General features: G+C 43.4%; 1 protein-coding gene across 4 annotated transcripts in view; it reads right to left on the reverse strand.

Moving 5' to 3' along the window:
- The window catches only part of cabin1 (calcineurin binding protein 1), a 693,325-nt gene that overhangs the window by 458,146 nt on the left and 222,646 nt on the right, over positions 1 to 12,533 (reverse strand). For 2 of the 4 annotated variants that reach the window (XM_063031768.1, XM_063031767.1), the window contains exon 26: positions 9,302 to 9,384. In XM_063031768.1, coding sequence (XP_062887838.1) covers positions 9,302 to 9,384 — 83 coding nt within the window. Of the gene's footprint in view, positions 1 to 9,214; positions 9,385 to 12,533 lie in introns of all 4 variants that reach the window. The other 2 variants (XM_063031766.1, XM_063031764.1) reach the window with 1 other exon arrangement.

A 12,533-nucleotide genomic window follows, 5' to 3' on the forward strand; every position in this document is an offset into this window, starting at 1 on the left:
GGTTGGGTGAGTGGGCAAATTCATGGCAGATGCAATTTAATGTGGATAAATGTGAAGTTATCCACTTTGGTGGCAAAAATAGGAAAACAGATTATTATCTGAATGGTGGCCGATTAGGAAAAGGGGAGGTGCAACGAGACCTCGGTGTCATTATACACCAGTCATTGAAAGTGGGCATGCAGGTACAGCAGGCGGTGAAAAAGGCAAATGGTATGCTGGCATTTATAGCGAAAGGATTCGAGTACAGGAGCAGGGAGGTACTACTGCAGTTGTACAAGGCCTTGGTGAGACCACACCTGGAGTATTGTGTGCAGTTTTGGTCCTCTAATCTGAGGAAAGACATCCTTGCCATAGAGGGAGTACAAAGAAGGTTCACCAGACTGATTCCTGGGATGGCAGGACTTTCATATGAAGAAAGACTGGATGAACTAGGCTTGTACTCGTTGGAATTTAGAAGATTGAGGGGGGATCTGATTGAAACATATAAAATCCTAAAGGGATTGGACAGGCTAGATGCAGGAAGATTGTTCCCGATGTTGGGGAAGTCCAGAACGAGGGGTCACAGTTTGAGGATAAAGGCAAGCCTTTTAGGACCGAGATTAGTAAAAACTTCTACACACAGAGAGTGGTGAATCTGTGGAATTCTCTGCCACAGTAAACAGTTGAGGCCAGTTCATTGGCTATATTTAAGAGGGAGTTAGATATGGCCCTTGTGGCTACGGGGATCAGGGGGTATGGAGGGAAGGCTAGTGCAGGGTTCTGAGTTGGATGATCAGCCATGATCATAATAAATGGCGGTGCAGGCTCGAAGGGCCGAATGGCCTACTCCTGCACCTATTTTCTATGTTTCTATGTTTCTATCCCCCTTGAACTTCCCACCCCTTACCTTAAAGCCATGTCCTCTTGTATTGAGCAGTGGTGCCCTGGGGAAGAGGCTCTATCTATTCGTCTTAATATCCTGTATACCCTTATCATGTCTCCTCTCATCCTCCTTCTCTCCAAAGAGTAAAGCCCCAGCTCCCTTAACTCTGATCATAATGCACACACTCTAAACCAGGCAGCATCCTGGTGAATCTCCTCTGTACCCTTTCCAATGCTTCCACATCCTTCCTATAGTGAGGTGACCAAAAATGGACACAGTACACCAAGTGTGGCCTAACCAGAGTTTTATAGAGCTGCATCATTACATCGCGACTCTTAAAATCTATCCCTCGACTTATGAAAGCTAACACCCCATAAGCTTTCTTAACTACCCTATCCATCTGTGAGGCAACTTTCAGGGATCTGTGGACATGTACCCCGAGATCCCTCTCCTCCTCCACACTACCAAGTATCCTGCCATTTACTTTGTACTCTGCCTTGGAGTTTGTCCTTCCAAAGTGTACCACCTCACACTTCTCCGGGTTGAACTCCATCTGCCACTTCTCAGCCCACTTCTGCATCCTATCAATGTCTCTCTGCAATCCTCGACAATCCTCTACACTATCCACAACACCACCAACCTTTGTGTTGTCTGCAAACTTGCCAACCCACCCTTCTACCCCAACATCCAGGTCATTAATAAAAATCACGAAAAGTAGAGGTCCCAGAACCGATCCTTGCGGGACACCAGTAGGCACAACCCTCCAATCTGAATGTACTCCTTCCACCACGACCCTCTGCTTTCTGCAGGCAAGCCAATTCTGAATCCACCTGGCTAAACTTCCCTGGATCCCATGCCTTCTGACTTTCTGAATAAGCCTACCATGTGGAACCTTGTTAAATGCCTTACTAAAATCCACGCAGATCACATCCACTGCACTACCCTCATCTATATGCCTGATCACCTCCACAAAGAACTCTATCAGGCTTGTTAGACACGATCTGCCCTTTACAAACCCATGCTGACTGTCCTCGATCAGACCATGATTCTCTAAATGCCCAGAGATCCTATCTCGAAGAATCTTTTCCAACAGCTTTCCCACCACAGACGTAAGACTCACTGGTCTATAATTACCCGGACTATCCCTTCCACCTTTTTTGAACAAGAAGACAATATTCGCCTCCCTCCAATCCTCCAGTACCATTCCCGTGGACAACAAGGACATAAAGATCCCAGCCAGTGGCTCAGCAATCTCTTCCCTCGCCTCGTGGAGCAGACTGGGGAATATTCCATCAGGCCCTGGGGACTTATCCATCCTAATTTATTTTAACAACTCCAACACTTTTATAGATATGTGAAAAGAAAAAGATTGGTTCAGACAAATGTAGGTCCCTTACAGTCAGAAACAGGTGAATTGATCATGGGGAACAAGGACATGGCAGACCAACTGAATAACTACTTTGGTTCTGTCTTCACTAAGGAGGACATAAATAATCTTCCAGAAATAGTAGGGGGCCGAGGGTCTAGTGAGATGGAGGAACTGAGGGAAATGCATGTTAGTGAAGTGGTGTTAGGTAAATTGAAGGAATTAAAGGCAGATAAATCCCCAGGATCACATGGTCTGCATCCCAGAGTGCTTAAGGAAGTAGCCCAAGAAATAGTGGATGCATTAGTGATAATTTTTCAAAACTTTTCAGATCTGGATTAGTTCCTGAGGATTGGAGGGTGGCTAATGTAACCCCACTTTTTAAAAAAGGAGTGAGAGAGAAACCGGGGAATTATAGACCGGTAAGCCTGACATCGGTGGTGGGGAAACTGCTAGAGTCAGTTATCAAAGATGTGATAACAGCACATTTGGAAAGCGGTGAAATCATCGGACAAAGTCAGCATGGATTTGTGAAAGGAAAATCATGTCTGACGAATCTCATAGAATTTTTCCGAGGATGTAACTAGTAGAGTGAATAGGGGAGAACCAGTGGATGTGGTATATTTGGATTTTCAAAAGGCCTTTGACAAGGTACCACACAGGAGATTAGTGTGCAAACTTAAAGCACACAGTATTGGGGATATGGTATTGATGTGGCTAGAGAATTGGTTGACAGATAGAAAGCAAAGAGTGGGAATAAACAGGACCTTTTCAGAATGGCAGTGACTGGTGGGGTACCGCAAGGCTCAGTGCTGGGACCCCAGTTGTTTACAATATAAATGACTTAGACGAGGGAATTAAATGCAGCATCTCCAAGTTTGCGGATGACACAAAGCTGGGCGGCAGTGTTAGCTGTGAGGAGGATGCTAAGAGGATGCAGGGTGACTTGGATAGGTTAGGTGAGTGGGCAAATTCATTGCAGATGCAATTTAATGTGGATAAATGTGAGGTTATCCACTTTGGTGGCAAGAACAGGAATACAGATTATTATCTGAATGGTGGCCAATTAGGAAAAGGGGAGGTACAACAAGACCTGGGTGTCATTATACACCAGTCATTGAAAGTGGGCATGCAGGTACAGCAGGCGGTGAAAATGGTATGCTGGCATTCATAGCAAGAGGATTCGAGTACAGGAGCAGGGAGGTACTACTGCAGTTGTACAAGGCCTTGGTGAGACCACACCTGGAGTATTGTGTGCAGTTTTGGTCCCCTAATCTGAGGAAAGACATTCTTGCCATAGAGGGAGTGCAAACAAGGTTCACCAGATTGATTCTTGGGATGGCAGGACTTTCATATGATGAAAGACTGGATTGACTAGGCTTATACTCTCTGGAATTTAGAAGATTGAGGGGGGATCTTACTGAAACATATAAAATTCTAAAGGGATTGGAAGGATGTAGGAAGATTGTTCCCGATGTTGGGGAAGTCCAGAACGAGGGGTCACAGTTTGAGGATAAAGGGGAAGGCTTTTAGGACCGAGGTGAGGAAAAACTTCTTCACACAGAGAGTGGTGAATCTGTGGAATTCTCTGCCACAGGAAACAGTTGAGGCCAGTTGATTGGCTATATTTAAGAGGGAGTTAGATATGGCCCTTGTGGTTAAAGGGATCAGGGGGTATGGAGAAAAGGCAGGTCCAGGGTTCTGAGTTGGATGATCAGCCATGATCATACTGAATGGCGGTGCAGGCTCGTAGGGCCGAATGGCCTACTCCTGCACCTATTTATGTTTCTATGTTTCTATGTAACACCTCCTCTATCTTAATATCAACATGCTCCAGAACATCAACCTCACTCATATTGTCCTCACCATCATCAAGTTCCCCCTCATTGGCCAATACCGAAGAAAAGTATTCATTGAGGACCTCGCTCACTTCCACAGCCTCCAGGCACATCTTTCCACCTTTATCTCTAATTGGTCTTACCTTCACTCCTGTCATCCTTTTTTTCTTCACATAATTGAAGAATGCCTTGGGGTTTTCCTTTACCCGACTCGCCAAGGCCTTCTCATGCCCCCTTCTTGCTCTTCTCAGCCCCTTCTTAAGCTCCTTTCTTGCTTCCCTATATTCCTCAATAGACCCACCTGATCCTTGCTTCCTAAACCTCATGTATGCTGCCTTCTTCCACCTGACTAGATTTTCCACTTCACTTGTCACCCATGGTTCCTTCACCCCCTACCATTCTTTATCTTCCTCACTGGGACAAATCTATCCCTAACATCCCGCAAGAGATCTCTAAACATCGACCACATGTCCATAGTACATTTCCCTGCAAGAACATCATCCCAATTCACACCCGCAAGTTCTAGCCTTATAGCCTCATAATTTGCCTTTCCCCAATTAAAAATTTTCCTGCCCTCTCTGATTCTATCCTTTTCCATGATAATGCTAAAGGCCAGGGAGCGGTGGTCACTGTCCCCCAGATGCTCACCCACTAAGAGATTTGTGACCTGACCCAGTTCATTACCTAATACTAGATCTAGTATGGCATTCCCCCAAGTCAGACTGTCAACATACTGTGACAGGAATCCGTCCTGGACACACTTAACAAACTCTGCCCCATCTAAACCATTGGAACTAATCAGGTGGCCAATCAATATTAGGGAAGTCACCCATGATAACAACCCTGTTATTTTTGCACCTTTCCAAAATCTGCCTCCCAATCTGCTCCTCAGTATCTCTGCTGCTATCAGAGGGCCTATAGAATACTCCCAACAGAGTAACTGCTCCCTTCCTGTTCCTGACTTCCACCCATACTGTCTCAAAAGAGGATCCTGCTACATTACCCACCCTTTCTGTAGCTGTAATAGTAATGCCACCCCTTCTCCCCTTTCCCCCTCTCTCTATCCCTTTTAAAGCACTGAAATCCAGGAATATTGAGAATCCATTCCTGCCCATTCCTGAATTACTGCAAATTCCCTCCAGCACTGGTTAAACTCATCACTTTTACAGCACTAATAAGACTAAAAATGAGAGAACTGCATATCCACTTCCGGTTTCAAATTGCTCTTGATTGCCTCAGTCAACACAACTTCTGCCAAACTGGTTCTGCCCCTGCAAGTTGGCCTTGGATGGAAATACTTACAAAAGTTGAGTTTATTCAAAATAAAATCCATATACATGCAAACCAACTCCTTTAACCAAGAAACACAAGTAGCCAAAAGCCTTTAACATTTGAGGTGAAGAGAATTCAATAATTGAAGAATGAAGCCAAATTCTACAATAATTCTCTGTCAATGTGAATAGGGATTTTATTTTATTGCAATTCTGAACTTCAGCTGAAAAGTTACCCAAACATTTAAAAAATACTTTAGGGCAAAATCTCTGCAATCACTTTCCCCAGCTCTAATTAATTATTAGCAGTTAATATAACCAATTAAATATGTTGAAGTAATGGCCAAACTACTCACTCTTTGATAACCCTGAGCATGAATGTGGGTTTTGGCAAGCATTGCCCTTCCTAAATTGATCTTGGGAAGCAGCTACTTTCTTGAACTGGTGTATGTGTTTTGGTGAAGGTGCCTTCACAGTTGTACGGAACAATAGTCCAGAATTTAGCCCGAGCAACAATGAAGGAAATATTTTAAGATGGTGACCCCGGAGGGCTAACTGCAAGTTCCCATATGCCTGCTGCCATGGTCCTTTTTTATGGGAGATTCTGTCAAGAGCAGCCTGGGTAAATAACTGCCCTAAACAAGCATACAGAACTGGGTTTCCCTTCCTCCACTATTGACACTGCCCTCATCCACACCTCCTCCATTTCTCAAACATCCACATCTTCCTACAGCCTCACCTACCACTCCATGACCCTCTGCACTCAACTCATCAACTTCCACAATCTTCAATGGGACCCCACCCCAAACACATCTTTACCCCCTCCCACCCACCCTCCCCTTTCCACAGGGATCACCTCCTCCCTGATTTCCTTGTCTCTTCATCCCTCGCCACTAATCTCACTCCTGACACATACCCCTGCAAGGGACAGAAATGCTGCACAAGTCCATTTACCTTCTCTTTTAATGTCTATCAGGGCCCCAGACAGTCCTTCCAGATGAGGCAACACTTCACCTGCAAATCTATTGGGGTCGTCTACCATATCCAATCCATCTGATGCTGTTTCCTCTACATTGCTGAAACCTGACGCAAATTGGGGAATCACTTTATCAAGTACCTGCACTCCATCCGCCAAGATCAGAATTTCCCAGTGGCCAGCCACTTTAGTTCCTAACCCCGTTCCATAAGACTGCACTCAGGGTGGATGAACACCTCATATTGCCTAGGTAACCTGCAATCTGATGGCATGAATCTCGATTTCTCCTTCTGGTAATTTTCTTCCCTTTCCTTTCGCTCTTCTTCTGTTCCCCACTCTGGCCTCTTACCTCTTCTCCTCACCTAACTATCACCTTCCCCCGGTGATCTTCCTTCTTTTCTTTCTCCCATGTTCCACTCTCTTCTTCAGATCTTTATCTTTCACACCCACCTGGCTTCACCTGTCATCTTCTAGCTAGTTCTTCTCCCCAACTCCCCACCTTTTTATTTTTACATCTTCCGCCTTCCTTTCCAGTCCCACAGAAGGGCCTCAGTCCGAAATGTCAACTGTTTATTCATTTCCATACATGCTGCCTGACCTGCTAATTTCCTCTAGCACTTTCTGTGTTACCCCATACAAGCTGTAAATGGTACATACTGCAGCCACTGTGTACAGGCAGTGGAGGGAATAAATGTTTAGGACAGTTAGGGTACTTCTTTGTCCAGGATGGTATCAAGTTTTTTTTTGAATATGTCCTTGAACACTCCAACTGACTGGACTGTTCAAGGACATCTTTGACTTCTCACTGCTGCAGTCAGAGGTCCCCACCCACCTCAGAAGGGTTTCAATCAAACTTGTGCCCAAAAAGAGAAGGTTGAGCTGCCTCAATGATTATTACCCAGTAGCACAACATGTACTGCGATGAAATTCTCTGGCAAAAATTAACTCCTGCCTGAGCAAAGGCCTGAACGTGTTGTAATTTGTCTTCTGCCACAATAGACCTACAGTGGACACAATTTCACTGGCTCTCTACTCGGCTTTGGGGCACCCAGAAAACAGCAAAACATATGTCAGGCTACTGTTTATTGATACAGTTTTGTGTTTAATACCATCATCCCCTAGGTACTAATCAACAAGCTTCAAAACCCGGGCCACTACGCTTTCTGCAACTGGATTCTCAACTTCCTCAGGAAACCACAGTCAGGGCAGATCAGTAATAACATCTTCTTGCTGACAGTCAAGGATATGTGTTTACCCATTGTTCTACTCTTTGTATACTCACGATTGTGTGGCTAGATCAAACACCATCTATAAATTCACTAGTGACACCACTGTTGCTGGCAGAATCTCAGATGGTGAGCAGAAGGTGTACAGCAATGGTGTCACAAGAACCTTGCATGACCAAGAAAATGATTGTGGACTTCAGAAAGGGGAAGTCAGGAGAACACACACCAGTTTTCATTGAGGGTCACTAGCGGAAAGGATGAGGACTACAAGTTCCTCGGTGTCAACAATCTTAGAGGATCTATCTTAGGCCCAACACAATCATAAAGGAAACACACCAACTGCTCTGCCTCATTCAAAGTTTGAGGAGATTTGGTTTGTCACCAAAGACTCTAGCAAATTTCTACAAATATATGGCGGAGAGCATTTTGACTGGTTGCATCACTGCTTGGTACAGAAACATAGGATCAATAGGATGCAAAGGATTATAGACTCAGCTACCTCCACCACAGGCACAACTGACTCACTGATGCACAAAACATCGTACCGACCAATCTCTAATTGTGCCACGAGTTCATCCAACTTATTCACAGTTGAGAAAATCTTCAAGAGAGGATGCCTCAAAAGGGAGGCATCCGTCACTAACGACCCTCACCTGCCCTCTCCACATTTCTACCAGCCAAAGGATCCTGAAGCCCCAAACTCAACGTTTTAGGAACAGCTTCTTCCTTTCTGCCATCAGATTTCTAAATGCTCCATAAACCCACAAACACCACCTCCTCGTTCCTCTTTGGCATTTTTTGCACTGCACTACTGCCACAAAACAAATTTCACAACATACATCAGCGATGATAAATTTGATTCTTATTTCAATTGTGATTCCACCTTGATCTTTGCCTTGTGGATTTGTAAATGGTAAAGAGGCTTTAGGGTGTAAGCAGGTGAACCAATGGATGCCCAACCTCTGACCTGCTCTGTTTATATGATTGGTCTGATTAAGTTTGAGTTTAAGGTCAAGGTAACCACCCAAGGTGTTAAGGATGAAGAACTCAGCATTCACAGGATGCCAAGAATTTTATGGCAAGACTCTCTCTCTCTGTTTCTCTCTCTCTCTTTCTGGACATGTTCATTGCTTGGCACTTTTGGATTCTGAAATCAGCAAAAGCCCAAAAATAACAATAAAAGTCACAGAATCAGAAAATTGCAAACACAAAGCATGCACAAGTAGCTAAAATAACTGCAGCATATAAAATCTGTTTTAATTCAAATGATGTCTGCAGGAATCACCACAAAACTATTGTTGTGGGTACCTGCTGTGTTTTATGGAAGAAAAGTATTTTTAGGCCTAAGCCAGAGAACCAGAAGCAAGGGCTAGTGTGGCATCATTCAGTGCAAGCTTATTTTGCTAGTATATTTCTTGTAATGACACTGAATGCAGCCAAACTGCACTTCATACAAATGCAAGCAAAGCAGCAAACACTTAAAGAAGCCATCAACAATCCAAGCAAGCACTGCAAAGGAACCTCATTCCCATCATTTTAAGAAAGCTAGACAGCAGCCATATTGCCCATTTTCCTATACACCATCACCCAGTGTTGAGCATTTAACAGAATTCACCACGATGATTGCCCAATTATTATCCACCTCCCAAGTTTGTCATTATAACAAGAAAAATACCATCAATTGAAGCCTGCTGATGGGGGATTTTACGTTTGACGTAATCGTGGTCAGTCGGAGTGGCTGTGTAAGGTGGGGATGTCAGACCTGGACCCGAGGTAAGGTTTCCTTGACCTTGCACGGTTCCAACGGAAGAATGGGAGTCATCATCATTTGCACAGGACTTTTCCCTAGAGAAGAGAGAAGAGCATAAAAGGGGTGTCATGATACAGCTCTCCATAATAATCACGATTCATCATCTAAATATTTTCATTTTGAACAAGGAATAGAAATATCTTACACTGCACATTGTGGTATAACAGCCATAGCCACGGAAATAGTATAAAAGCTGTAATGCCAGACCCCTATCTGTAGGTGCCACTGAAGTGCTATGAATGCAACTATCAGGTTGTACAATGCAACTGTCTAGGCTTTGCTGGATTCAGAGTTCAAAGTTAATTTATTGTCAAAGTATGTATATGCCACCATATACTACCCTAAGAATCATTTTCTTGCAGACATTTACGGTAGAACTAAGAAATACAACAGAATCAATGAAAAACTACAAAAATTGACAAGCAACCAATGTTCAAAAAAAGACAAATTGCAAACACATGAAAAATATTTAACACTGAGACGTGAATTGTAAATTACGTTGCCTGATTATTTGGCTCTCCCATGCATTTGTGGAACTACTGACCTTACAGGCCAAAACCCATAGCAGGTTCTCAGTTGTAATCCACTATAGCTTATTGTGATTCTCTATGATTAACAAAGAAATCTGCCTCTGGACCCCATGACTTGTCAGACCTAGCAATGGATCACTGACAACACACATCAAAGTTGCTGGTGAACGCAGCAGGCCAGGCAGCATCTCCAGGAAGAGGTACAGGCCAAGAATCTTCGTCAAGACTAACTGAAAGAAGAGCTAGTAAGAGCTTTCATCCTCTTTCCTATTGCATAGTCTGGCCTACAGAGCATATCCTACAGCCTTACTATTAATAACAGATCACACAAAGAAAGAGAATCTCAACTGTCACTTAAATCATGTTGAAGATATTCCTTTCATTCTGTGTAACGCCAATTTCTACACTATGAAAAAATAACTTGTTTTCTTTCCCTGTTCTGATGAACGATCCTGAACTGCAGACATTATCTGTTTTTCTGTTTCTATTTGAGATTTTCAGTATCTGGAGTATTTTTTTATTTTATTTAATGTAAATACATCTTGGCTTTAAGTGATGGAGAGAGCAACAGTCCATGCCTAGCTTTATTCCACTTTTGTTTTGTTAAATACACCACAAACATAGCAAATCATTAAAAAAGTTGATTCTTGTATAACATTTAGTTTTAATAGTAAATGTTAAGTTATAAGTTCAGAAAGGAATTGTTAGTTTCTGAGGAAATGATTGGGAGCAGTTTTAAACTGGCATTTCCCCTTTGGGAAAAGTAGCATGCTCCAGTAATGGTGCAATGGAAGGAAGGCATAGAAATTACATGAGGTAGACACTTGGAGAAGTAGCATTCAAAGAGGGGGGGACATAGAATCAGGAGACATAGAGTCAGTATGGATAGAACTGAGAAATTCTAAGGTAGAAAGACCCTAATGGGAGTTATCTACAGGCCCCCAAACAGTAGTCTGGATATAGGGTGTAAGTTGAATCAAGAGTTAAAATTGGCATGTTGCAAAGGTAATGCTACAGTTGTTATGGGGGACTTCAACATGCAGGTAGACTGGAGGAATCAGGTTGGTGCTGGACCCCAAGGAAGGGAGTTTGTGGAGTCCCTCTGAGATGGATTCTTAGAACAGCTTGTACTGGAGCCTACCAGAGAGAACGCAATTCTAGATTTAGTGTCGTGCAATTAACCGGATTTGATCAGGGACCCCGAGGTAAAGGAGCCATTAAGAGGTAGTGACCATAATATGATGTTTTAATCTACAATTTGAGAGGGAGAAGGGAAACTCAGAAGTGTCAGTATTACAGTTGAACAAAGGGAACTATGGTGCTATGAGGGAGGAGCTGGCCAAAGTTCAATGGAACAATACCCTAGCAGGGATGACAGTGGAACAGCAATGGCAAGTGTTTCTGGGAATAATGCGGAAGGAGCACGATCAGTTCATTCCAAAGAGGAAGAAAGATCCTAAGGGGAGTAAGGGGAGGCCGTGGCTGAGAAGGGAAATAATGGACAGTATAAAAATAAAAGAGAAGTATAACATAGCAAAGACGAGTGGGAAGCTGGAGGATTGGGAAACTTTTAAAGAGCAACAGAAGGTAACTAAAAAGGCAATACACAGAGAAAAAATAAGGTACGAGGTAAACTAGCCAAGAATACAAAGGAGGATAGTGAAAGCTTCTTTAGGTATGTGAAAAGGAAAAAAATAGTTAAGACCAAAATTGGGTCCTTGAAGACAGAAACGGGTGAATTTATTATGGGGAACAAGGAAATGGCAGACGAGTTGAACAGGTACTTTGGATCTGTCTTCACTAGGGAAGATACAAACAATCTCCCAGATATAATAGTGGCCAAAGGACCTAGGGTAATGGATGAACTGAAGGAAATTTATATCAGGCAGGAAGTGGTGTTGGATAGACTGTTGGGTCTGAAAGCTGATAAGTCCCCGGGTCCTGATGGTCTACAGCCCAGGGTACTCAAGGAGGTGGCTTTAGAAATCGTGGACACATTGGTAATCACTTTCCAATGTTCTATAGATTCAGGATCAGTTCCTGTGGATTGGCGGGTGGCTAATGTTGTCCCTCTCTTCAAGAAGGGAGGAAGAGAGAAAACAGGGAATTATAGACCGGTTAGCCTGACATTGGTGGTGGGAAAGATGCTGGAGTCAATTATAAAAGATGAAATTACGACACATCCGGAAAGCAGTAACAGGATCGGTCCGAGTTAGCATGGATTTACGAAGGGGAAGTCGTGCTTGACTAATCTTCTGGAATTTTTTGAGGATGTAACTATGAAAATGGACAAGGGAGAGCCAGTGGATGTAGTGTACCTGGACTTTCAGAAAGCCTTTGATAAAGTCCCACATAGGAGATTAGTGGGCAAAATTAGGGCACATGGTATTGGGGGCAGAGTACTGACATGGATTGAAAATTGGTTGACTGACAGAAAACAAAGAGTAGCGATTAACGGGTCCCTTTCGGAATGGCAGGTGGTGACCAATGGGGTACCGCAGGGTTCAGTGCTGGGACCGCAGCTGTTTACAGTATATATTAATGATTTAGATGAGGGAATTAAAAGTAACATTAGCAAATTTGCCGATGACACAAAGCTGGGTGGCAGTGTGAAATATGAAGAGGACGTTATGAGAATGCAGGGTGACTAGGAC

This window comes from Mobula hypostoma, chromosome 23 (genome assembly GCF_963921235.1).
Source record: "Mobula hypostoma chromosome 23, sMobHyp1.1, whole genome shotgun sequence".
NCBI lineage: Eukaryota > Metazoa > Chordata > Chondrichthyes > Myliobatiformes > Myliobatidae > Mobula > Mobula hypostoma.